Consider the following 27,403-nt stretch of genomic DNA (forward strand, 5'->3'; position numbering starts at 1 on the left):
CTGCAGAATTTAGTAATAGTATGCAGTACTCATCATATCCTTTCTTATATAAATTATATCCATGGTCCCACACACACAGAGTACTAGGCAATTTTAATATAGGATAGTCTATAATATGCACCTGTACATTTTACAGGTTTACTGGACAAATAATATGAAAGTTTTTGAATGACACAATATTTCATCACTTTCATCTTCTGCTTCTGCAACACAGCCTGACTCATCAATATATAACCCTGTTTATTTTCTTAGAACATTTACATACATTCAGAAGATGTGGAACTGGAAACCCTAGTTGATGAGAGAAGAAGTGCACGCGCATACTCAATAATCGACTGTAGTGTCCAGGAGAATACCGGACTTCTCGCCTCGGCGAGTGGACTTCATCTTTGGCGAGTGGCCTTCCCCTTTGATCGAGAAGACTTCACTTTCCGGGGCGGGGTGTCCGAGACCACTCGCCCCGCATCTCGCCCCGGGGCGAATGGCCTTCTGCTTGGTCCGAGTGGACTTGACGTTTTGGCGAATCGCCTGGGCGAGTGGTCTAGGCGATTCGCCAAGGGCGAGTGGTCTTGCTACCATATAATACTATGTAGGCCCTACTGTATATTATATAACCACCTGCCAACTGCTGCTGGAGTTTGACTTTGACTTGTAAGCTAGATATTAATGCATTTAGACCCGAGTATGATTACGTTTTTCATGTTGCTATTATATAGGCCTATAGCAACAGCTAATGTTACAAAAAGGGGTTCTCAGATTGAAAGGTATAACAATTAAACACACAAAGGGGTTCCCATTTTCCGGTCTAAGTGCGTTAAGGCAGGTGGAATCAAAATAGTTTCCTTCCCTGTTTGCAATACATTACTAATCCACCTTTCCTTTTCTCATCACCCTGTGGCAGACAAGTCCAGCTGGAGGGAGCAGTGACCTCCATCGCTGTGAGAGGAGAGGGGCAGCAGTTGTTTATTGGCACAGAGTCTGCTCAGGTCTACCGTGTCACATACGATGACTTCAAGGCTGAACTCATCTTGTCCAGCCACAGAAGTGCTGTCAGGGACGTGGACATACTTTTGTAAGTGGCAGACTGAACCGTAGAGCAGTGTTTCTCAACCATTTCAGGACCCCCCCCCCCCCCAACAAACACACACATACACACGCACACAAGTAATCCAATTAGAACTGGGACCACCATGTGGGAGGTTGCGGGGACATGACCTGACAGTTGAGAACAACTGTCTACATTAGTCCAGTATTCAACTTTCTTCACTAGGGGGCAGTGTACTCATGTTCTTGTCAATCCAGGTTTCAAATTGAGCTTGTCTTCCAGTGGAACGTCAGAGATGTTTGCCACTTGTTCCCACGAAGACATCCGGGTGTGGCACACAAGCAGTTACAAGGAGCTGCTACGCATCACCGTGCCCAACATGACATGTAATGCCCTGCACAGCATGAGGGACGGAACCAGCATAGTCAGTGGTGAGACAGTCCCCTTCCAAATTCTCTGTCACTCATCTCCTCTCAAGGAGGTTCGCCCCTGTCCATTTTTCTGTCCCTTTGTTTGTATGTTGGTCCGTCTATCTGTGTGTTTGTAGAATTGAGCAATTATGAACGGGATTAACCTTTCATGCCAATTGGCCAAAATTGGACAGACCTGTCACAAAAATGCATATCACTTCAGAACAGATTATTATAACACCACAATACTTTTTTAAAGTATTGGTCACACTGTTTTGATGTCGACCTCCACTGCCAGTGTTGGTACCTCATTTGCAGAATAATGTGTTCAGATGTTCTATTGTCCCCAGAAGCACCAGAACATCCTATAGACAGAGAAGTCTATTCTCTTCTTTAGTTTATCTATTCACATAGTTTAGATCATGTATTTTTGTATTTGTCAATAACCATTGACCGAGATACAAAACCCTATGATGCCAAATGCCAATATACCTTTTCAGTGCTTGAGGAACAAAAGCGTAGTTGACAAAGCAACACAAAATCTCCAATCCATAACGAGGGACCTGACTGTCTCTGTGTACGCCCCTTAGCGTGGAACGACGGCAACATCAGGGTGTTTGCTCCGGAGAGTGGCCGGGTCATGCTAGTCATCCACAACGCACACAGCATGGGTGTGACTTCCATCGCAGCCACCAGTGACTGCAGGAGGATCATCAGCGGTGGGGGAGAGGGACAGGTCAGTAGCAGGGTGTCATGGCTTCATAATGTTCACCACTTCGAGATCCCTCGTTTTTATTCGCCATGATATGGGACTTAGACTCAGTGTTCCAGTGACAACGTCTTCATGTCTTCAAGTTACTGCACTTCCTCCATTGTCCATAATGGGCGGCGGTGGCTCAGGGGTAGAGTGCCTGGATGGGAACCGTAAGGTTGCCAGTTCGAACCCGGGCTCCCCCAGAGTTACTGTCGAAGTGTCCTTGAGCAAGACACTGAACCCCTAATTGCTCCCGATGTGCTAGTTGGTGCCTTGCATGGTTTCCGCTGCCATCGGTGTATGAATGTGTGTGTGAATGGGTGAATGTAATGCACAATCTCTGTAAAGCGCCTTGGATAAAGGCGCTATATAAATGCACCATTTACCATTTACCATTGTCCCCATTTTGGTTTTTACCCGTGTTATTGCGCATCTGAAATAGGCACAAAGTATATGAAGTCACGCATCTCCATATTTGGTTGTTTCAGCCCAAGCTGCCTGTACATTGACATCCAGTGTTGCCCATCAGAATCTCAACAAAACGGTGTAATAAACTGTTCTAATTATTCCTGACCACTTGTGCGGTTGAGGGACTAAATGTGAATAAGACCTGTTTGAACGGAATCACTACTAGTTTTCATCTAGATTTTACTGTTATGATGGACTGTGTTAACGATAAAGTCATATCATTAACCACTTAACTACTGAGCCACTTAACCACAACAAAAATACACATTTCAAAAAAGCTTCTTCTTATGAGTAGCAATTCTCCACATAAAGAAATATATTACAAAATATAATCAAGGGAAAATAAAACATTCTAAATTAATATGACAATATTTAATGCACACATATGCTATGCTTTGAGTAGAAGAATAAACATTTATTCCATGTTGGAATTTGATCAGTGCAGAAATTGCGAAATATAGGCATACATTTATTATCATGCAAATGAAAAAGTTCCTTCATGCTGCAGGTGCGCGTGTGGGAGCTCCTGCAGGGCCGCCATCGGCTGCAGGAGACCATGAAGGAGCACAAGGCTGCCGTCAACTCCATCAAGATCAAGAGCGACGACACAGAGTGCGTCACGGCCAGCTCTGACGGCGCCTGCATCATTTGGGACTTAGTGTGAGTATCCAAATGCACACACGGCACGTATGCACTTGGAAGTGTACCTCAGTGTGCATACACGCACGCACGCACGTGCGCACACGCACGCACCATTTTCTGAATGCAAATGCAACCATAAATATAATAACATCGACTTCCAATAATATGTATTTTTTGTAGCCCGAATGTCCAAAAGCAGTGCACATTTCTTTTTTTCCCCCTTTTTTTAAGCAGTGCACATTTATGTGTCAATGTTTTATGTGATTTTCTATGATTTATACTGTCTTTTGGCTATGCGTTTTGCCCACATGCACAACTTCTTCCTACTATAATAATAACTCTTGTTGTCTACTCTGCTTCTCTGTTCCCTGTGTCTCTTACTACCACAGGCGGTTTGTGAGGAATCAGATGGTGCTGGCCAACACGCTATTCAGATGTGTGTGCTACCACCCAGAAGAATTCCAGATCGCCACCAGCGGCACAGACAGGAAGGTACGATTCAGAACCAGATATAATCTATTCTAGAGAGATGTCAGGGCTTTTGAAACTGCTTGATCACACCGAGCCCTGGCGAGAAGCTGTGACGGTGAGAGGTCTCCACATTAACCCTATATTGGGCATTTCACTAAGCGACATCTTTCCTAAAATGTTCCATAAATGTTTACTCCCCCAAAAATAGCAATGATCCTTATTGTCCACTCATTTCAGGGTTGTAGCTGTAATTAGTTTAGTCTTTTACAAGAAAAGGAACTTGCCTGATGCATGGTATTGTGATGACTTTCTGCCTGCGCAATAATTAACTTCAACCAATAATTTCATTTTGAGAGGCTCCGTTGTGTCGTCAACTGCAAAACCTCCAGGGACAGTAACTGTCATTCAGAGCAGAAAACTGTGTACATGACAAGATGACAGAGTCTCTGACCATAGGCCTGCTCATTTGCATATAGAGGCATAATAAGCATACTGAATGCAATAATGTTTTGGTTTAGGGATACAGATGAATGACAGAAACTCACCTGAATAGAAACCAATTAGGAAAAAATAGAACAACAGCATAATAATACGGAGGCATCATTGCTTAAAGCTTTGGTATGTTCACAACTGTATTGGTGATTATTGTGCTCTTAATTCTGAGAGAGGGTAACTCTTAATTATATAAAGTCTTTATTTGATCAATTACTCATTCGCTGTTGGTTAAGATTGTGTGCCAATGGCCTTGTGGTTAAGACACATAACATATAGCAGTGGTTACAAAACACTAGTAATTTAATTGAATTTACTGACAGGATTTGTAGGTTTTTTTTCACTTAATTTTTATTGAAGTTAGAACAGACAAGAAAAAAACTAAAAAGACTACAGAAAGAAAAAGAAAAGGACACAAAGTAAAAGAAAAAGAAAAAAGGCTGCATTTTTCATATTCCAAAAAACATTCAATGAAATCCTATTGCAATATCGCTAGGCTGAGAGAAGAGATTCCACTTTTCCCACTTTTTATAGAATTTATCCTCTTGCAGTCTAAGTATGAATGTTAGTTTTTCCATCGGATTTGTAGTTTTAATGTAGTATGTTTGTCATTTGTCTCTGCTCAGATTGGTTACTGGGAGGTGTATGATGGCTCGGCCATCAGAGAGCTTGAGGGCTCACAGTCTGGAGCCATCAATGGAATGCACATCTCACTGCAAGATGGGCAGCATTTTGTCTGGTATGGCAAATAATAACATCGTCAATTGTTCTTGTTGAAGTTACACAATACTAATAATTAACATTCTCACTCACTCACTCAAAACGTGATTGCATTAAAAACATATGAAACTACAAAAGTATGCTCCTTGGAGCGCAGACCTACACCACTGTTGGCCGTGGCTACCCAGTACATACTAAATTCTTGGGTGTCATTATAGACGAACTTTTAAATTGGAAACAACATATTGATGCTGTATGTATGAAGTCTATGAAGATGCTTGGTATATTGAGAAAAATCTGCCCTTTTGTTCTTCCTTCATGTCATTTAACACTCTATTATAGCTTAATTTTCCCTCATATTAATTACTGTAATATTGTCTGGGCTGCTACATATTCATCACATCTCACTAAATTACTGATCATTCAAAAAAGGTTTCTGAGAATGATTTCACTTTCAAATCGGTATGAGCCGTCTGCCCCGCTCTTTATTAAATACTCACTATTACCCATTGACAAAGTAAACGTTTTTCAGACCTGTTTATTTATGTTTAAATTCAAAAAATGCATACAAGACATTCCGTCTTCTTTTCACAATTTCTTCCGTGTTACTTCTGACATTCACTCCTACCCCACAAGGCAAAGAGATCATTTTGAATTACCCTATTGTCGCACATCCAAACATCAATCTTTCATCAAATTTAGAGGCCCTCATCTATGGAACTCCCTAGATGATTCACTTAAATCCTCATTATCCTTGCCAATATTCAAAAAACATCTAAAGAAATATCTTATTTTTTCCTCTCTGTAGATTACATGTTTTACTTTGATGCGTTATATTTTCTTTTGTGTGTTTGTTGTTGTATTGTTTATTTCTTATAACTCTGTCTGTGTTTTTATTTCTTTACTGCACAGCTGCCCCCCTTTGCCAATTTATGTACTGTTCTTTATGAACTTTTAATCTTTTAAACCAATGACCTCTTCCTTCAGGAAAGGATTCCATATAAGCCTTCTGGCTTCTTCCTTTCCTTGCATTGTATTTTTGTTTCTTTGATATGTTATTGTCTATTTTTTGTACCACATGCTAAATAAATAAACCTAAAACCTACCCAGGGCCAAAAATGGTCTAAGTCAATCATAGCCAATTAATTACTATCAACCAATAGTAAGATCAGAGACAACTAAAAATAAGGAGCACACGGTTCAGATTCTAGATCAGTGATGTTTGAGTAACTGCTGCACGGCACCCTTTGTAATGGTTCTTGTCTCCTCTACGTCCGTCACGTCCAGGTGGAGACGACCAGCTGGTGAAGATGTGGAACTACATGGATGGCGAGGTGACCCATGTGGGCGTCGGCCACAGCGGCAGCATCACCAGTGTCAAGATCTGCACCAACAACCGCACGCTGGTCACCACCAGTGCTGACGGGGCCATTCTCAGGTGGAGGTTCCCCCGCCCAGTCTCTCCCTAGAAACACCGTCCAAGCTCAGGAGGACCTACACTACAATCTTCATACGGTACTCAAACCCTCGGCCTAACCTCCCCAAAATAAATAAACACCCACCGTTTGTAGAGTGAAAGAGTGAAACTACTTTCTAACGATAGAAAGGAAAAACTGTGCCAGAGACAGCACTCCACCTGCATACATGTCCTTTTATTTAATTTTTTCTAAAGATATTGTTTTGGCTTTTTCTGCCTTTATTGATAGGATGAAAGTAGTCTGACAGGAAATGGGGAGAGAGATCGGGGGAAGACACGCGGCAAAGGCTGTCGGGATCCGCCTGGGGCCTAGATGTCTTATTTTTATGATGTAATGCCCTATTCTGTCCACATGGAGGCAGTATGATACACCAAAAATACTGTGACTTGATGTTTCTGTCAGGACTGTTAAGTAGCAGTCAACATTACAACATTAGCCAAAGTAGGCCTAAATAAGAGATTTGGAGGTTAGACCATTTTATAAGCAAGGTGCAACTTTGGACTTTCGAATGTATTAAAACATTTATATATTGTATTAAATTCCGTACACACAACTGTCAAAACAGCAGCTCAAATTGACACCATCACAGAGAACGGTTGTTCATGCGCACAAAACTGAAATGTTAACAATTGCAGTAATACTATACAAATATCGTTTGATATTGACAATGAAAGAAAGGCTAACATTTTGAAATGTACCGCCTTGAGCTGTTATACCAGTTGAATAGAACGTGACCTACTGTATGAACAATGCTGCCTATGTGTGACTTGTACTGTAAAACATTATATAGCGTTATATAGCTATGAACTCATTTTAATAAATCGTAAACATTATCTTCTAGAGGTCCCCGCAACACAATATTTTTGAGATGGGGGTCTGCAAACAAATACATATAATTGTGGGGGTCCTTGACATGAACATTTTTGAGAATCACTGGCTGTAGAAGGCTAATTCCTGGACGGTGTTTAAGCTCACACATGCTGTCTGCATGACCCTCTGCTTTGCTTTGCGGTTGAGGGCAGTACAGTTATGGGGCCTCTGTAGAAGACCTGTAGGACCTTGGGGCCTCATATCAAACTTCTTCAGTCACCTACGGTGAAAGGAGGAGACAGTTATGCACACAACCATGCACATGTAAGAAAGGATAGGTTCTCATACTCGCACGCACGCACACACACACAGGGGGGCCATTTATCTCTTCCTCAAACTCCATCAGTTTGAATTAATTCATTTCATCGTGCATAGTCCATGAAAAAACTATACTAAATGTAAATATCCATAAAATACTTTAAACAGTGTAACAATGTACTCGCAAAAAATATTCTGTATGGTACATCACTCACAAGAGGGTAGCAATACTTATTGTTACCATCTTGTGAGAGATCTACAATCCTTTTATGAATATTGTATTGTAGGCTACTTGCAAAATCTCACAGCCGGCTTCAAGTAAGGCACTAACCACACTTGACTAAAATTAGCCCATGCTATGCCTCTAAAAATGCACAGAGCTACATATCCTGTTCACACCAGCATTAGTAGTCTTGGTGGTCTGTCAAACTGTCAAACTACGTAATTCTGAGAGCTGCTGGTATGTGGCTTTCTTGTTTCCTGCAAAGCATTGACATGGAAACTATACCACATATTGTAGCTCTCACACAAGAAGACAAAAGAACACGCAGGCCAACTAACATAGGGAAGTAACATGTTTTTCAAATTATATCCTGTAGTGCAATGTCTTGTTTTGCATTTGTTTTTCGGTGCACACCTCAAAAGGTTGGTGACAGGTGCGTAGAAAAAAAGTGTATAATAAATGTGTATCTTTGAAAAACAAAGAAAAGGACCCATGCACACACTGTCGGAAACCTTTGTTTTGAAAAAAATTGCTCTTAGGCAATTGTTGTTTGTACAGCACATTTCAACAAGGCAATTCAAAGTGCTTTACATAAAGTGTAAGACAAAGTGCAAAAGGAACAATTAAATGCAATTAAAACAGTTTTTAAGATAGATATAATAGTTCTTGCTATTTAATTCCCTGTATTATCTATTTGGCATATTATTCATTATACATATTTTCATGCATACAGGCAATTAATGAATTGAGACAGCACTTTGATGCCAAAATATAAATATCAATAAATATCTTTGTTTCAATCCAAGCGTTGCCTGGAGCTTGAACTTGGCTATTTAATAATGACACCAGGACATTATTATTATTAAATTGTTTTTATTGGTTTTTCTACACACAACAAGACATACCAACATACACCACTAGACTACACATAAGCATACAATACATTAAGAATGCCTTGAGAAAAATAAGTAAATTAAAAAAGACTGAAATACAGGACCAAAACAGACACAATAAAATAAAGTAAAATAAAAATATAAAGGTAATAAGGTTATATCATATTGCATCACATTACAATGTTCTCAAACAGATCGTCACTTGCTATACAAGAATAAATAAACTATTAGACAGCTGTCCTATACCTGAACATCCTCAGCCGGGACTTTTTGTTTAAAATAGTCAAAAAATGGCTGCTAAACCTTATAGAATTTCTGGGCGGAGCCCCTGGTGGAATATTTGAGCTTCTCAAGTTTTAGGTGTGCCATCACATCGCCGACCCAGCGTCGATGTGATGGGGGAATAGCTGATTTCCAATTGAACTGAATAAGGCGTTGGGCCAATAGGGAGGAGAAACCAGGACATGAGCATAAAAATACACACAGAGGTGTTGTTGTTGTAAAGTCATGTAATCTAATCTAGACTACTGGTAATGTTAGGTGTGATATCTGACCATTTTGAAGTGCTACACTGCCAGTCTAATCTCACACCAGAGTATATACACTCAGAGTTCAATTCTCCCTTCTTAATTTTTTTCTTTCCTTTAGCTTTCCTCGCAGGGAAGTCCAATGCTGCATAGTGCACTTCTTTAACAGCTTCATCACCATCCTGGGGGAATAAAAAATGTATACCAGAGAACAAAATCACTTTAGTCGTGTCAGAGTCGTGATTAAATCATTCCATTTGAATGAATAAAGACGGATACAACGGTATTGATTCTTGACTGACCATAACCCTGGCCTACACGATGCCTGAGTAGTGAGTACTCGCAGTCAGGGAGAAGAACATATAATAAACAACAACTATGAAACCTTTGACTGCGTCGGTATCATTGTAGGCCAGTTTTCTGAACTACTGGGTGGGCTGTCGTAAGACAACCATCCCACCAGTGCATTGATGAAACCAATTATGAGACCTGACAAAGATTACTGTAAGTGTAAATGTATCGATAAAAAACCGGATTGGTAAGCAGGCAGTCGGTGTTTATATAGGTTAGGTTATATATAGTGTGAGTGTGTTCAGTTCATGTAGGAAACCAGTTCATGTGGGAAAAGTGGAATGAGGAGTGCGTGTTTTTGGCCGTGCGTCAACCCCCAGCTGGGGTTACAGTGCCGAACGGCAAGAGACGAGACCGGGTGGGAAGACAGGCTATAGTCGTATTTTACCCCAGCCCCGATCACACCTCATTCCATTTTGCACACAAATTATATATATATATATACACACACACACACACACACACACACATACACATATGGGAAAGGGGAACGAGGTGGAGCTATTGTTTAATCTGGCGGCAATCTTGAAAATGTTGGAATTCTGCGTGGCCCCAGGTTGATTATCAATTACAGTAGGGTGTTATGAAGGTCATCTGTGCCGAATTTCATGCTTGGATCACCAACTGAACTATCATGTCAATTTCCTGCCTGACTATTGACAAACAGAAAAATCATTAGGCCTACCTGTTCACTTGACTGATGGACAGCTGTCTGGTCATGACCAAGATGAGACAAAGGGTTCAGTGTTCCTACAAGTAAGAAAAAAGCAGAAACCTTTCTAATTCAGTGTTTCTGAAGTTGGGACCCAAAAGTCTGTTGCGACTTACTTTTGGTTAATATCTATATATAGCCTATTTGGTGAAATATACTTTAGGAATAATGTGTTGGTTGGAGATTACCCGTTATGACATTACAAATAATGGATACAAAAAAAGAAGCAATATATATATATATATATATATATACATAATGGTTTATAATGAATAATAGGAATGAAAGGAATCTATTTTACCGTGGCAATGTTCACAATTTTTTTTTTGAGTTCTGGTGTAAATAAGAACAACAATCGCGATCACAGAGCATGCCAGTAGTAACACCAATACGACCAGGACAATGACATGAGGATCCAACTTCTGACCTGGAATCAGAGAGAAAACAATCTATCAAAACTGTTAACGGCTGGCCCAGGCCGTAGCGTAACGGTCTGGGCACCGGACTGGTAATCCAGTCGCAGTGTGCCGCGGGTTCGACTCCCGGACCCGACACGGCCTTTACTGCATGTCATCCCCCCATCTCTCTCCCGTTTCCTGTCAGCCTACTGTCTGTCCCTTCAAAAATCAATAAAAGGCGTAAGCCGCAAAAAAATATCAAAAAAAAAAAAGAAAAAAAAAAAAAACTGTTAACGGTTGTAGATTCTCTTATGAAACAAATTAACAATACTTTCAACTTTCAGTACGTTTAACTTTCAAGCCTGGAACTACAAATTTAAATCTCTTCATATGGTGAATTATTTAAATGCAGAACCTATACCGTAATGTCAGTGTTTGTATCATGCTTTTGAATTCCCTTCAGCTGAATACATGTTTCTCCTTTTGTTGCACTTTGATATTGTTTATTTATAGATGTGCCTTTTGCTTTTATATATAAAAAAAGATCAGGTAGAGACATACAATTTGAATATTACAATTTGTATATATATATATATATATATTTTTTTTTTTTCATTTTAGTTATAGTTTATTTTAATAGCCTTTAGCCTGAAAACAAATGCATATCCTACTTATTTCCAGCTTCACTCCTTTGCCAAAGAGTATCTCTCCACATGCAGCCACAGCACAGTAGTACATCCCAGCATCAGAGGAGAGGACACTGTCCTTGTAGAGGCTGTAGACACATCTCTGTTGAGCAGAACCAGCCTGGGTTTCACATCCTCTACTCCTGTCCCAGTGAGATGAAACCATGCCAGGATGGGACTCATTTCGGAACCAGAACACATTGTGTCCTCCAGTACACTGGGCATCATCCCCTCTACTCCCAGAGACAACCCAGCACTGGAGGGTCACCCGGCCTCCGAGCGGGACTGACTCAGACACCGGTAGCAAAGTCTGGGTGATGGACCTCTCATGGTCTGACTCTGTTAATAGAATAGAATGGAATACAATACATTAGAGCTTTTACATTAATGGACAAGATTCAATAGACCTATGTACACTACAGTTCATTTATGTAACCACAGCAATGAATATGTTCATATGTCAACAGTACAATTCAGTGTAAAGGTGTCAGAAGAATACATAGAGACTGAATGTGAGATTATGCGACATACTGTACCGTTTACAACCAAATATGATCCGTTGCCATATTTAATAGCAAGTTGAGATCCTACGCCACAGAAGTATGTAGCTTCATCGTCTTTGTTGATGTTTTTGATGGTTAGAATGGAATCGGCCATGCTTGTTGTCACAATGAAACGTGAGTTGTTAAACTGTGCCTGTAGTTCTGTTATTTCAAAGTCTGTCATAGAAATCTGTTGGAACGTATGCCCCAGCCTTTGCTTATACCAGTAAAGAAAACCCCCATCGTCATTTCGTGGACATCGAAAAGTAATGGTTTCATGGATTTTGACAATTCTCAATGGGATTTGCTGGGGAACCTGAATCAAGGCTGAAGAAGAGAGAACAATGGTAGTCCCCAGACACAGCAAATACAAAAAAGTGAGAAATCAAATCTCTTCATATGGTGGATTATTTAAATGCAGAACCTATACCGTAATGTCAGTGTTTGTATCATGTTTTTGAATTCCCTTCAGCTGAATACATGTTTCTCCTTTTGTTGCACTTTGATATTGTTTTTCTTCCCCCCCCCCTTCATTTTAGTTATAGTTTAGTTTAATGTTTAATTAGTTTAGAAAACAAATGCATATCCTACCTATTTCCAGCTTAACTCCTTTGCCAAAGAGTATCTCTCCACATGCAGCCACAGCACAGTAGTACATCCCAGCATCAGAGGAGAGGACACTGTCCTTGTAGAGGCTGTAGACACATCTCTGTGGAGCAGAACCAGCCTGGGTTTCACATCCTCTACTCCTGTCCCAGTGAGATGAAACCATGCCAGGATGGGACTCATTTCGGAACCAGAACACATTGTGTCCTGATTGTCCTCCAATACACTGGGCACCGTCTTCTCTACTCCCAGACATAATCCAGCACTTGAGGGTCACCCTGTCTCCGAGTGGGACCAAGGTCTGGTGGATCGACCTCTCGTGGTGAGACTCTGTGCATGCAATAGAATAATATACAATAACTTTGACTGACAAGACACAATAGGCCTATGTAATCATTGTTCATTATGTCAACAGTACAATTTAAGGCATATAAGTGGTAAAAGAAGAAGAAGACCGATAGGCCTATAGAGACTGAAGGGGACATACTGTACCATTTACAACCAAATATGTGCCGTTGTCAAATTCCATAGAAAAAGATCCTTTTCCACAGAAGTATGTTGCTTCATCATCTTTATTGACATGTCTGATTGTTAGATTGTTTTGAGCATTGCTTTCCTTCACAATGAAGCGTGCGTTGTCAAACTGTCCATGAATGTCTGTTTTGCCATATATTGAAACAGAAATTTGTTGGGGCATATGTCCCAGACATTGCTTATACCAGTAAATAACACGAGTTCCTCCATCCATTCTCAGGCATTGTAAGGTGATGGTTTCACTGATTTTGACAATTCTCAAAGAGATCTGCTGGGGAATCTGTGTCGTGACTGAAGATCATGCAGCAGAACAATGGTTGTCCCGAGACACAGCAAATACAAAATAGAGGGGAAAAAAGAGAATTATCGGTTTAAAAATACATGCAAAAAATAAAGTTGAAAAATAAATCAATGAAATGAAAATCTTAAAACATAATGAGCCTTTGAATAATACATAAAATGCAGTTCAGTTAAGTTTAATATTTTGATCTAAATATGGGTCTTACAGTATAGAGCAAAATAGAAGATATACTTACACACTGTTCTAAGAAGAAGCAGAACAAACAATTTGTCAGTCATTGTGTTTTGACGGAAAGCTGCCTCAAATGAAAGGTTTAGTCTGATGATCAAGGTTTACTAAGTGGAAAATGTACGCCCGCATATATATACGCGATGGGCGTGGTTTCCTACGTCACCCCTAGCGCCTAGAACAGCAAAATTCTAGAATTTTCTGTCCTTCATGGGAGCACATCAAATAATGTTCTGCAGCTAGGTTTTGAAGGAAACCTACACATAAACTAAAGGTATTTTGTGAAATCTCTATTTAATACAACAACTTCTACAGAGATTTACATGGAAACCACCTATGCAGAACAGTTGTCTCGTCTGTGTTTTGTATGGGAGGATCAGGGCCGAATTAACCCCTATATTGGTGCCCCGGGCTATGACCCGGTTCGGTGTCCCCGGGACCGTTTTGTCAGTGGAGGGTTGTGAGTTGTAGTCTACTTGCCAGCCCATAGAGCCCAATGTGAACACGGGCATTTTGAGTACCCTAACGTTTTATGCTAGAAATGTTGAGTATGGGTCCCCACTATTTAGAAACTGCCGGAATGTTACAGTTGCAGTGCCTGTTGGGCACCGGCCTACTCGTTAATGATGCAAATTGGAAATGCATGGCCCACCCAGTTATGCAATTTGTATAACTCAGCTGCTCCTGCACGCTGTTGTGCATTTCAAGCACAAACTCAATACAAAGACTGTTGCTGGCCGTCTCCGTAAATGAAGATCTAGGTGATGATCCAGTCTTCTCCATGTATGGCTATCCATGTGTTGTACCAACTTGGTTCATTTGAGGGTTTGATGAGGTCAGATCAACATAATTATGGAATGTCAGCACAGGTCAGCTCCAGGAAACCATTTTGGTGCTGTTACTGTAATCGTTTGGCACACAATGGTGAAGGTACCAACACATTCTTTGAGAGTCTTTTTTTTTCTTTTCTTTTTTTCTTTCCTTTTTCGGCGTTTTCTTTTATATTTGTATGGAGGGATAGACAGTAGGCTGGGAGAGAGATGGGGAGGTGACATGCAGCAAAGGCCACCGGGAACGGGAGTCGATCTCACAGCACACTGCCAGACTGGATCACCAGCCAAGGTGCCTGGACCGCCAAGCCACAGCCCAGGCCAAGACTATAGGCTATATCTTGCCACCCCTTACCCCTTATCCCTTATCCCTTATCCCTAAACCTGTTTGCCATTTTTACTATTTAGAAAAATCTTTTAATATTGTTCAAATAGCCGATCTACAAGCTCACAGCGTGTCGATGTAGATTGGCTAGTTGAACTATTTTAAAAGATTTTTCTAAATATCACCGTGTGAAGTGAGGGGCGCTCTTATCATTATACATCATCATACATAATCTCATGAACAACTGAATTTATGTGATTGGTTAGCCGATTTGCTCGTCTACATATGACGTACATTTTCCCTTCATTGTCAATGGCATTTAATGTTCGTGTTGCCACAAATTTACGTCATATTTGGCAGACGTTTGACCTCATTTCTCCTTCCATTGTCAATGGCAAATATTGAGACATGTGAGGACAAAAGCTGTACATAGTCGCTCTGGATTAAGAGCGTCTGCTAAATGCCTAAATTGTAAATTGTAAATTGTATAGGAGGGGCTAACAATTAAATTTGATGTCTATGGGTATTTGGAGGCGTGGCCATATATGGAGTTATTTGTCAGGCATGCCCAACTATGGAGTATATGCAGATGTCATAACATAATTATGATGTCAGAACAGGCCCTGTCCAGAGCCCGGGCAGAGGATTTTATGCTGGTTCTGGACAACCAGCGATCCGACAGACATACGTATACATGTACACACAGAGACGTTAACGGTTCTTTAGTTATGTGGATTACAGACGTACGTATACATGTACACACAGAGACGTTAACGGTTCTTTAGTTATGTGGATTACAGACGTACGTATACATGTACACACAGAGACGTGCTGCTTTTATATTAGGATATTGTGCAGCCCTACTGTACATACTGTATACAGTCACACACCCACACCACGCACGCACACACATGCACGCACGCACACTATCATGGTGAACGTGCATAGTCATGTGACATGTGAGATTGGTCCAGTGAATAAAAAAACATTAACAAAATTAAAGAAGTACATTATCAAGTACACTATCACTAAACATGGGTGAAATTCACCCGAACACCTGCCTGTAGAAAGAAATAGGGATGTGGGCAGGGAAACAAACCTACCTCTATATGTCACTGAGCATCATGAAGGTACTGAAAGACCCACCCACCTCAGACATCAGAAAATTGCAAAAATATAATCGCCCGGGTGAAAATCTCCCGTGTTTAGTGTTCTAGGGTTTAAATTATTTTTTTGTGAAACAAATAATATTTATAATTCATTGGATTTCAATAGTGCTTCACACTATTCCAAAGCTCGGGCCCTTATCATTTCTTTCTTTTTCTTTCTTTCTTTTTTCTTCAGGAAAGGCATATACATTTTAGTTGACCCTACTCCTGTATGTAATACTGTGTGTTCTTTTGTCTTCTTGCAGTACAATATGTGGTATTGTTTCCATATGTCTTGACAAGGAAGAAAAGCCACATAGCAGCTCACAGATGTATAGGTAGCTTTGACAGACCACCAAGGTTGTTTATGCTGAATGTTGGTATCAACAGGATGTGAAAGGACAGCTCGCATGCATTTTGAGAGGCCTAAAATGGACTAATTTTAGTCAGTGTAGCTGACATGTTTCATTTTGGTTTCCAGGGCAGGACAGGAAAAGACCCCATCTTAAGTTTTGAACAGTTTCAACTTAACAGTTAGCGCCTTACTTGAAGTGAGCTGTGGGAATTTGCTAAAAATGTACAGTTTCATAAAAGTATTGTGTATACCTATCTACAGTAGACCTACATCACTAACAAGAGAATAAAAATATATACAAAGTGTAACTACTATTTTTGCTTCACTCAGTTTAAAGTATTTCATGGATATTTATAGTGCATTTTTCATTAGCTACTACTACTATGCACAATGAAATAAAATAAAATAAATGAAAACTACTCTACTCTGCCTCTCACTGCTAACAAAGCCAGTGCTTGAGAAAGAATCTGAGAAAATCACCCCCGTAAATTCACACCTTTTATCTCAGCTTCCCCTGTATCGTGTGGTTTGCTGGTGTGTATGTGTGTGTGTGTGTGTGTGTGTGTGTGTGTGTGTGTGTGTGTGTGTGTGTGTGTGTGTGTGTGTGTGTGTGTGTGTGTGTGTGTGTGTGTGTGTGTGTGTGTGTGTGTGTGTGTGTGCGTGTGTGCGTGTGTACATGAGTGTGCACACATGCATGCAAGCACACACGTGTGTGTCTACATGTGTGCATGTGTGCCTGTATTTGTGCATGTATACAGTATACATGCTCTTGATTAAAGGTTTGTGCATGAATGTGAGTTTGTGTGTATTCATCTGTTCATACAAAAACAATGTGCACCCACACACTATAGAGACGTTGGGACAATACAATTCTGTAGTAATCTAATCTAACAACTAAGACCTTCTCTTATGGAGGTCCATCAATTACATGAAGATGTTTGAGAATCCCTGCAGGGGGTAAACAGTAGGTTGGCATTGGTGTAAATCCAATATTGTTCCTATCAAACGTAATTTGTGTGTGTGTGTGTGTGTGTGTGTGTGTCAGTGCAGGCACACCTTAGCGCACAGCCGCGGACAGAGGAAGCTGGCGACCGACGTCATTCCGGCTTTGTAGACAGCTGGTGGATGGAAAAGAAGCTCCACCCCCGCGGCTGACTGACGCGGAGGAGAGTGTTTCTGGGAATCTGTCCGTCGCGTCAGTCAGCCGCAGAGGTGGAGCTTCTTTTCCATCCACCAGCTGTCTAAAAAGCTGGAATGACGTTGGGCGTCAGCTTCCTCTGTCCGCGGCTGTGCGCTAAGGTGTGCCCCCGGCCTGTGTGTGTGTGTGTGTGTGTGTGTGCGTGCGTGCGTGCCAGGCCAACCAAACAAGCTGTGATGAACTTCAGACAATAAACAGGTTGTCAGTTAAAACGGTTTATTGAATCAAACTATTTATAAAGTAAATGAAAAAGAAAATTTAACAAAAACAACATAAATCAGTGATAAGGCTATAGTAGCTTTGAGCCGAAACAAAAATAAAAGCCTGGGTACCGAGGTCACCAATGTAGCTACAACATCTGAACGGAAGGAAAATCTATCTCTTACGTAGGCTACCTGCCTGTAACAAAATACCTGCCTTTGTAGCCTGGCTAATAAGCCAGACCGAATCAGCCATTGGCAAAAAAATATATAGGCCTACTCTAAGCAAATACCACACGACTGGCTTATTAGCCAGGCTACTGCCTTTGTACCTGCCTGTACAATAAAGACTACAATAAAGACTACCCTGAAACCTAGTATCCAGGGAGTGCATGTGAATGGAAAATAAAGACCAGTTATTTTTTCACCTAAACATCATTGATGTTCATTGTTTAGTCTTACAATGCCATTGGTCATGATATTTGCATATAAATATACCCCCACAGAGGCAGAAATTCACACATCTTCAAAATCTCTGGACAATTTTTAACCTTTACGGTTTAACCCTGACAAAAGCCTGTAATATATATTTTTGTGATCATTAGAATGTCTAGAACATGTACTTATTTATTATTGTGAAAGATATCCCCCAAATGTAAATTATTAATTTATTATTATTTTAATAATTATTATAAATGTGCATAAAATGTGCAAAATGTTTAAACATATTTTCCTCTGCAAAGTACTAGGAGTACAAAGTAGTAGTAAGGTTGAAATCTCCTTTTTGCAACTAGAAATATATCCGGGTCTTGCAAGTTGCAGGGTTAAGGGTAAATCAAACAAAGCCAGGAGCACACCTGGGACAGAGACAGAAACAGAAACAGACTAATTAGTCTCTCCAGAGTAGCCGACCAGGTGAAGCTCCTCCCACTAACGGCCTCCACGCTGCTGTCTCTTCCTGAAAGGAGACGAGAGCATGTAGTGAGTAACAGTAGGAGCCAAATAGAACCAATCAATGAAGAGGTAATTATGAGTTCATACGTATGAGGTTGTACTGCAGATTGTGCCAGGACATCATATGTATCCTGACCCCTAGTGGCTATTTGTAGACTCTGATAGGTGGAGTCTGGACCTGTGGTGTGTGCACCTCCAAGCTGCCGTCTCTTCCTAGAAGGAGATGAGAGCACAAGCAGTAGGACAGTAGGTGCAGAAAGAGAGGCATAATTGAACCAACACAACAATCAATACAATGGTGATCATGAGTTCATACTTATGAGGCTGTACTCTAGATGTTTGGGTCATGACGTCATCCATAGATTGTGCCAGGACATCATATGTATCCTGACCCATAGTGGCTATTTGTAGACTCTGATAGGTGGAGTCTGGATCTGTGGTCTGACAAATGTAGAGGAGGGAATACATTTGCACATGCACACAATTTGTCATCTCCATCCTAACTGTCAGCATGGCGAAGCTAGCCAGAAACAACGTCCTCGTAACAGTTATTGGTTCAGTGTTTTTTAAGGACAGCATTCAGGGGTCGTACCAGAGTTACTGAAGCACACTGACTGACGAGCTAGACTTTGTGTGTGTGTGTGTGTGTGTGTGTGTGTGTGTGTGTGTGTGTGTGTGTGTGTGCCAAACCCAAACAGTATTAGGCCTACCTGTTCACTTGACTGATGGACAGCTGTCTGGTCATGACCAAGATGAGACAAAGGGTTCAGTGTTCCTACAAGTAAGAAAAAAGCAGAAACCTTTATAATTCAGTATTTCTGAAGTTGGGACCCAAAAGTCTGTTGTGACTTACTTTTGGTTAATATCATGAAATGTACTTTAGGAATAATGTGTTGGAGATTAGTAGATTACCCATTGTGACTTTACAAATAATGGATAAAAAAAAAAGAAGCAATATATATAGCGTACATAATGGATTATAATGAATAATAGGAATGAAAGGAATCTATTTTACCGTGGCAATGTTCACAATTCTTTTTTTGAGTTCTGGTGTAAATAAGAACAACAATAAGAACAACAATCGCGATCACAGAGCATGCCAGTAGTAACACCAGTACGACCAGGACAATGACATGAGGATCCAACTTCTGACCTGGAATCAGAGAGAAAACAATCTATCAAAATGGTTAAATATATATCTTTACACAACAACTACATAACATGAATATGTATAATACCATATCATAATAGATTCTCTTATGAAACAAATTAACAATACAATATTAATTCAATTACTGTCTTTTTAAATTGCGTTTAACTTTCAAGCCTGGAACTACAAATTTAAATCTCTTCATATGGTGAATTATTTAAATGCAGAACCTATACCGTAATGTCAGTGTTTGTATCATGTTTTTGAATTCCCTTCAGCTGAATACATGTTTCTCCTTTTGTTGCACTTTGATATTGTTTATTTATAGATGTGCCTTTTGCTTTATATATAAAAAAAGATCAGGTAGAGACATAAAATGTGAATACCGGTATATATATATTTTTTTTCTTTTTTGTTATAGTTTATTTTAATAGCCTTTAGCCTGAAAACAAATGCATATCCTACTTATTTCCAGCTTCACTCCTTTGCCAAAGAGTATCTCTCCACATGCAGCCACAGCACAGTAGTACATCCCAGCATCAGAGGAGAGGACACTGTCCTTGTAGAGGCTGTAGACACATCTCTGTTGAGCAGAACCAGCCTGGGTTTCACATCCTCTACTCCTGTCCCAGTGAGATGAAACCATGCCAGGATGGGACTCATTTCGGAACCAGAACACATTGTGTCCTCCAGTACACTGGGCATCATCCCCTCTACTCCCAGAGACAACCCAGCACTGGAGGGTCACCCGGCCTCCGAGCGGGACTGACTCAGACACCGGTAGCAAAGTCTGGGTGATGGACCTCTCATGGTCTGACTCTGTTAATAGAATAGAATGGAATACAATACATTAGAGCTTTTACATTAATGGACAAGATTCAATAGACCTATGTACACTACAGTTCATTTATGTAACCACAGCAATGAATATGTTCATATGTCAACAGTACAATTCAGTGTAAAGGTGTCAGAAGAATACATAGAGACTGAATGTGAGATTATGCGACATACTGTACCGTTTACAACCAAATATGATCCGTTGCCATATTTAATAGCAAGTTGAGATCCTACGCCACAGAAGTATGTAGCTTCATCGTCTTTGTTGATGTTTTTGATGGTTAGAATGGAATCGGCCATGCTTGTTGTCACAATGAAACGTGAGTTGTTAAACTGTGCCTGTAGTTCTGTTATTTCAAAGTCTGTCATAGAAATCTGTTGGAACGTATGCCCCAGCCTTTGCTTATACCAGTAAAGAAAACCCTCATCGTCATTTCGTGGACATCGAAAAGTAATGGTTTCATGGATTTTGACAATTCTCAATGGGATTTGCTGGGGAACCTGAATCAAGGCTGAAGAAGAGAGAACAATGGTAGTCCCCAGACACAGCAAATACAAAAAAGTGAGAAATCAAATCTCTTCATATGGTGGATTATTTAAATGCAGAACCTATACCGTAATGTCAGTGTTTGTATCATGTTTTTGAATTCCCTTCAGCTGAATACATGTTTCTCCTTTTGTTGCACTTTGATATTGTTTTTCTTCCCCCCCCCCCTTCATTTTAGTTATAGTTTAGTTTTATGTTTAATTAGTTTAGAAAACAAATGCATATCCTACCTATTTCCAGCTTAACTCCTTTGCCAAAGAGTATCTCTCCACATGCAGCCACAGCACAGTAGTACATCCCAGCATCAGAGGAGAGGACACTGTCCTTGTAGAGGCTGTAGACACATCTCTGTGGAGCAGAACCAGCCTGGGTTTCACATCCTCTACTCCTGTCCCAGTGAGATGAAACCATGCCAGGATGGGACTCATTTCGGAACCAGAACACATTGTGTCCTGATTGTCCTCCAATACACTGGGCACCGTCTTCTCTACTCCCAGACATAATCCAGCACTTGAGGGTCACCCTGTCTCCGAGTGGGACCAAGGTCTGGTGGATCGACCTCTCGTGGTGAGACTCTGTGCATGCAATAGAATAATATACAATAACTTTGACTGACAAGACACAATAGGCCTATGTAATCATTGTTCATTATGTCAACAGTACAATTTAAGGCATATAAGTGGTAAAAGAAGAAGAAGACCGATAGGCCTATAGAGACTGAAGGGGACATACTGTACCATTTACAACCAAATATGTGCCGTTGTCAAATTCCATAGAAAAAGATCCTTTTCCACAGAAGTATGTTGCTTCATCATCTTTATTGACATGTCTGATTGTTAGATTGTTTTGAGCATTGCTTTCCTTCACAATGAAGCGTGCGTTGTCAAACTGTCCATGAATGTCTGTTTTGCCATATATTGAAACAGAAATTTGTTGGGGCATATGTCCCAGACATTGCTTATACCAGTAAATAACACGAGTTCCTCCATCCATTCTCAGGCATTGTAAGGTGATGGTTTCACTGATTTTGACAATTCTCAAAGAGATCTGCTGGGGAATCTGTGTCGTGACTGAAGATCATGCAGCAGAACAATGGTTGTCCCGAGACACAGCAAATACAAAATAGAGGGGAAAAAAGAGAATTATCGGTTTAAAAATACATGCAAAAAATAAAGTTGAAAAATAAATCAATGAAATGAAAATCTTAAAACATAATGAGCCTTTGAATAATACATAAAATGCAGTTCAGTTAAGTTTAATATTTTGATCTAAATATGGGTCTTACAGTATAGAGCAAAATAGAAGATATACTTACACACTGTTCTAAGAAGAAGCAGAACAAACAATTTGTCAGTCATTGTGTTTTGACGGAAAGCTGCCTCAAATGAAAGGTTTAGTCTGATGATCAAGGTTTACTAAGTGGAAAATGTACGCCCGCATATATATACGCGATGGGCGTGGTTTCCTACGTCACCCCTAGCGCCTAGAACAGCAAAATTCTAGAATTTTCTGTCCTTCATGGGAGCACATCAAATAATGTTCTGCAGCTAGGTTTTGAAGGAAACCTACACATAAACTAAAGGTATTTTGTGAAATCTCTATTTAATACAACAACTTCTACAGAGATTTACATGGAAACCACCTATGCAGAACAGTTGTCTCGTCTGTGTTTTGTATGGGAGGATCAGGGCCGAATTAACCCCTATATTGGTGCCCCGGGCTATGACCCGGTTCGGTGTCCCCGGGACCGTTTTGTCAGTGGAGGGTTGTGAGTTGTAGTCTACTTGCCAGCCCATAGAGCCCAATGTGAACACGGGCATTTTGAGTACCCTAACGTTTTATGCTAGAAATGTTGAGTATGGGTCCCCAGTATTTAGAAACTGCCGGAATGTTACAGTTGCAGTGCCTGTTGGGCACCGGCCTACTCGTCAATGATGCAAATTGGAAATGCATGGCGCACCCAGTTATGCAATTTGTATAACTCAGCTGCTCCTGCACGCTGTTGTGCATTTCAAGCACAAACTCAATACAAAGACTGTTGCTGGCCGTCTCCGTAAATGAAGATCTAGGTGATGATCCAGTCTTCTCCATGTATGGCTATCCATGTGTTGTACCAACTTGGTTCATTTGAGGGTTTGATGAGGTCAGATCAACATAATTATGGAATGTCAGCACAGGTCAGCTCCAGGAAACCATTTTGGTGCTGTTACTGTAATCGTTTGGCACACAATGGTGGAGGTACCAACACATTCTTTGAGACTTTTTTTTCTTTTCTTCTTTTCTTTACTTTTTCGGCGTTTTATTTTATATTTGTATGGAGGGATAGACAGTAGGCTGGGAGAGAGATGGGGAGGTGACATGCAGCAAAGGCCACCGGGAACGGGAGTCGATCCCACAGCACACTGCCAGACTGGATCACCAGCCAAGGTGCCTGGACCGCCAAGCCACAGCCCAGGCCAAGACTATAGGCTATATCTTGCGCCACCCCTTACCCCTTATCCCTTATCCCTAAACCTGTTTGCCATTTTTACTATTTAGAAAAATCTTTTAAAATTGTTCAAATAGCCGATCTACAAGCTCACAGCGTGTCGATGTAGATTGGCTATAGTTGAACTATTTTAAAAGATTTTTCTAAATATCACACCCGTGTGAAGTGAGGGGCGCTCTTATCATTATACATCATCATACATAATCTCATGAAAAACTGAATTTATGTGATTGGTTAGCCGATTTGCTCGTCTACAGTACATATGACGTACATTTTCCCTTCATTGTCAATGGCATTTAATGTTCGTGTTGCCACAAATTTACGTCATATTTGGCAGACGTTTGACCTAATTTCTCCTTCCATTGTCAATGGCAAATATTGAGACATGTGAGGACAAAAGCTGTACATAGTCGCTCTGGATTAAGAGCGTCTGCTAAATGCCTAAATTGTAAATTGTAAATTGTATAGGAGGGGCTAACAATTAAATTTGATGTCTATGGGTATTTGGAGGCGTGGCCATATATGGAGTTATTTGTCAGGCATGCCCAACTATGGAGTATATGCAGATGTCATAACATAATTATGATGTCAGAACAGGCCCTGTCCAGAGCCCGGGCAGAGGATTTTATGCTGGTTCTGGACAACCAGCGATCCGACAGACATACGTATACATGTACACACAGAGACGTTAACGGTTCTTTAGTTATGTGGATTACAGACGTACGTATACATGTACACACAGAGACGTTAACGGTTCTTTAGTTATGTGGATTACAGACGTACGTATACATGTACACACAGAGACGTGCTGCTTTTATATTAGGATATTGTGCAGCCCTACTGTACATACTGTATACAGTCACACACCCACACCACGCACGCACACACATGCACGCACGCACACTATCATGGTGAACGTGCATAGTCATGTGACATGTGAGATTGGTCCAGTGAATAAAAAAACATTAACAAAATTAAAGAAGTACATTATCAAGTACACTATCACTAAACATGGGTGAAATTCACCCGAACACCTGCCTGTAGAAAGAAATAAGGATGTGGGCAGGGAAACAAACCTACCTCTATATGTCACTGAGCATCATGAAGGTACTGAAAGACCCACCCACCTCAGACATCAGAAAATTGCAAAAATATAATCGCCCGGGTGAAAATCTCCCGTGTTTAGTGTTCTAGGGTTTAAAAGTTTTTTTTGTGAAACAAATAATATTTATAATAATTCATTGGATTTCAATAGTGCTTCACACTATTCCAAAGCTCGGGCCCTTATCATTTCTTTCTTTTTCTTTCTTTCTTTTTTCTTCAGGAAAGGCATATACATTTTAGTTGACCCTACTCCTGTATGTAATACTGTGTGTTCTTTTGTCTTCTTGCAGTACAATATGTGGTATTGTTTCCATATGTCTTGACAAGGAAGAAAAGCCACATAGCAGCTCACAGATGTATAGGTAGCTTTGACAGACCACCAAGGTTGTTTATGCTGAATGTTGGTATCAACAGGATGTGAAAGGACAGCTCGCATGCATTTTGAGAGGCCTAAAATGGACTAATTTTAGCCAGTGTAGCTGACATGTTTCATTTTGGTTTCCAGGGCAGGACAGGAAAAGACCCCATCTTAAGTTTTGAACAGTTTCAACTTAACAGTTAGCGCCTTACTTGAAGTGAGCTGTGGGAATTTGCTAAAAATGTACAGTTTCATAAAAGTATTGTGTATACCTATCTACAGTAGACCTACATCACTAACAAGAGAATAAAAATATATACAAAGTGTAACTACTATTTTTGCTTCACTCAGTTTAAAGTATTTCATGGATATTTATAGTGCATTTTTCATTAGCTACTATACTATGCACAATGAAATAAAATAAAATAAATGAAAACTACTCTACTCTGCCTCTCACTGCTAACAAAGCCAGTGCTTGAGAAAGAATCAGAGAAAATCACCCCCGTAAATTCACACCTTTTATCTCAGCTTCCCCTGTATCGTGTGGTTTGCTGGTGTGTATGTGTGTGTGTGTGTGTGTGTGTGTGTGTGTGTGTGTGTGTGTGTGTGTGCGTGCATGCATGAGTGTGCACACATGCATGCAAGCACACACGTGTGTGTCTACATGTGTGAATGTGTGCCTGTATTTGTGCATGTATACAGTATACATGCTCTTGATTAAAGGTTTGTGCATGAATGTGAGTTTGTGTGTATTCTTCTGTTCATACAAAAACAATGTGCACCCACACACTATAGAGACGTTGGGACAATACAGTTCTGTAGTAATCTAATCTAACAACTAAGACCTTCTCTTATGGAGGTCCATCAATTACATGAAGATGTTTGAGAATCCCTGCAGGGGGTAAACAGTAGGTTGGCATTGGTGTAAATCCAATATTGTTCCTATCAAACGTCATTTGTGTGTGTGTGTGTGTGTGTGTGTGTGTGTGTGTGTGTGTGTGTGTGTGTGTGTGTGTGTGTGTGTGTGTGTGTGTGTGTGTGTGTCAGTGCAGGCACACCTTAGCGCACAGCCGCGGACAGAGGAAGCTGACGACCGATGTCATTCCGGCTTTGTAGACAGCTGGTGGATGGAAAAGAAGCTCCACCCCCGCGGCTGACTGACGCGGAGGAGAGTGTTTCTGGGAATCTGTCCGTCGCGTCAGTCAGCCGCGGAGGTGGAGCTTCTTTTCCATCCACCAGCTGTCTAAAAAGCTGGAATGACGTCGGGCGTCAGCTTCCTCTGTCCGTGGCTGTGCGCTAAGGTGTGCCCCCGGCCTGTGTGTGTGTGTGTGTGCGTGCGTGCGTGCCAGGCCAACCAAACAAACTGTGATGAACTTCAGACAATAAACAGGTTGTCAGTTAAAACGGTTTATTGAATCAAACTATTTATATAAGTAACTATTATATTTACTTATATATAAGTAAATGAAAAAGAAAATTTTACAAAAACAACATAAATCAGTGATTAGGCTATAGTAGCTTTGAGCTGAAACAAAAATAAAAGCCTGGGTACCGAGGTCACCAATGTAGCTACAACATCTGAACGGAAGGAAAATCTATCTCTTACGTAGGCTACCTGCCTGTACAAAATACCTGCCTTTGTAGCCTGGCTAATAAGCCAGACCGAATCAGCCATTGGCAAAAAAAATGATAGGCCTACTCTAAGCAAATACCACACGACTGGCTTATTAGCCAGGCTACTGCCTTTGTACCTGCCTGTACAATAAAGACTACAATAAGACTACCCTGAAACCTAGTATCCAGGGAGTGCATGTGAATGGAAAATAAAGACCAGTTATTTTTTCACCTAAACATCATTGATGTTCATTGTTTAGTCGTACAATGCCATTGGTCATGATATTTGCATATAAATATACCCCCACAGAGGCAGAAATTCACACATCTTCAAAATCTCTGGACAATTTTTTACCTTTAAGGGTAAATCAAACAAAGCCAGGAGCACACCTGGTGGCAGAGACAGAAACAGACTAATTAGTCTCTCCAGAGTAGCCAACCAGGTGAAGCTCCTCCCACTAACGGCCTCCACGCTGCTGTCTCTTCCTGAAAGGAGACGAGAGCATGTAGTGAGTAACAGTAGGAGCCAAATAGAACCAATCAATGAAGAGGTAATTATGAGTTCATACGTATGAGGTTGTACTGCAGATTGTGCCAGGACATCATATGTATCCTGACCCATAGTGGCTATTTGTAGACTCTGATAGGTGGAGTCTGGACCTGTGGTGTGTGCACCTCCAAGCTGC

General features: G+C 40.7%; 2 protein-coding genes across 3 annotated transcripts in view; both read left to right on the top strand.

Moving 5' to 3' along the window:
* Window positions 1–27,403, top strand: part of anln2 (anillin, actin binding protein 2) — a 304,484-nt gene that overhangs the window by 164,097 nt on the left and 112,984 nt on the right. The window lies entirely within an intron of this gene.
* On the top strand, window positions 21–6,471 carry LOC310858034 (cilia- and flagella-associated protein 52-like; the record flags this gene model as incomplete). Its single annotated transcript, XM_083764081.1, has 8 exons — window positions 21–25; window positions 902–1,072; window positions 1,328–1,476; window positions 2,046–2,191; window positions 3,186–3,337; window positions 3,709–3,811; window positions 4,909–5,023; window positions 6,290–6,471. 8 exons carry the CDS (start codon window positions 21–23, stop codon window positions 6,469–6,471), a joined length of 1,023 nt encoding a protein of 340 aa, XP_083620207.1.

This window comes from Protomyctophum parallelum, assembly GCF_964188405.1.
Source record: "Protomyctophum parallelum genome assembly, chromosome: 4".
NCBI lineage: Eukaryota > Metazoa > Chordata > Actinopteri > Myctophiformes > Myctophidae > Protomyctophum > Protomyctophum parallelum.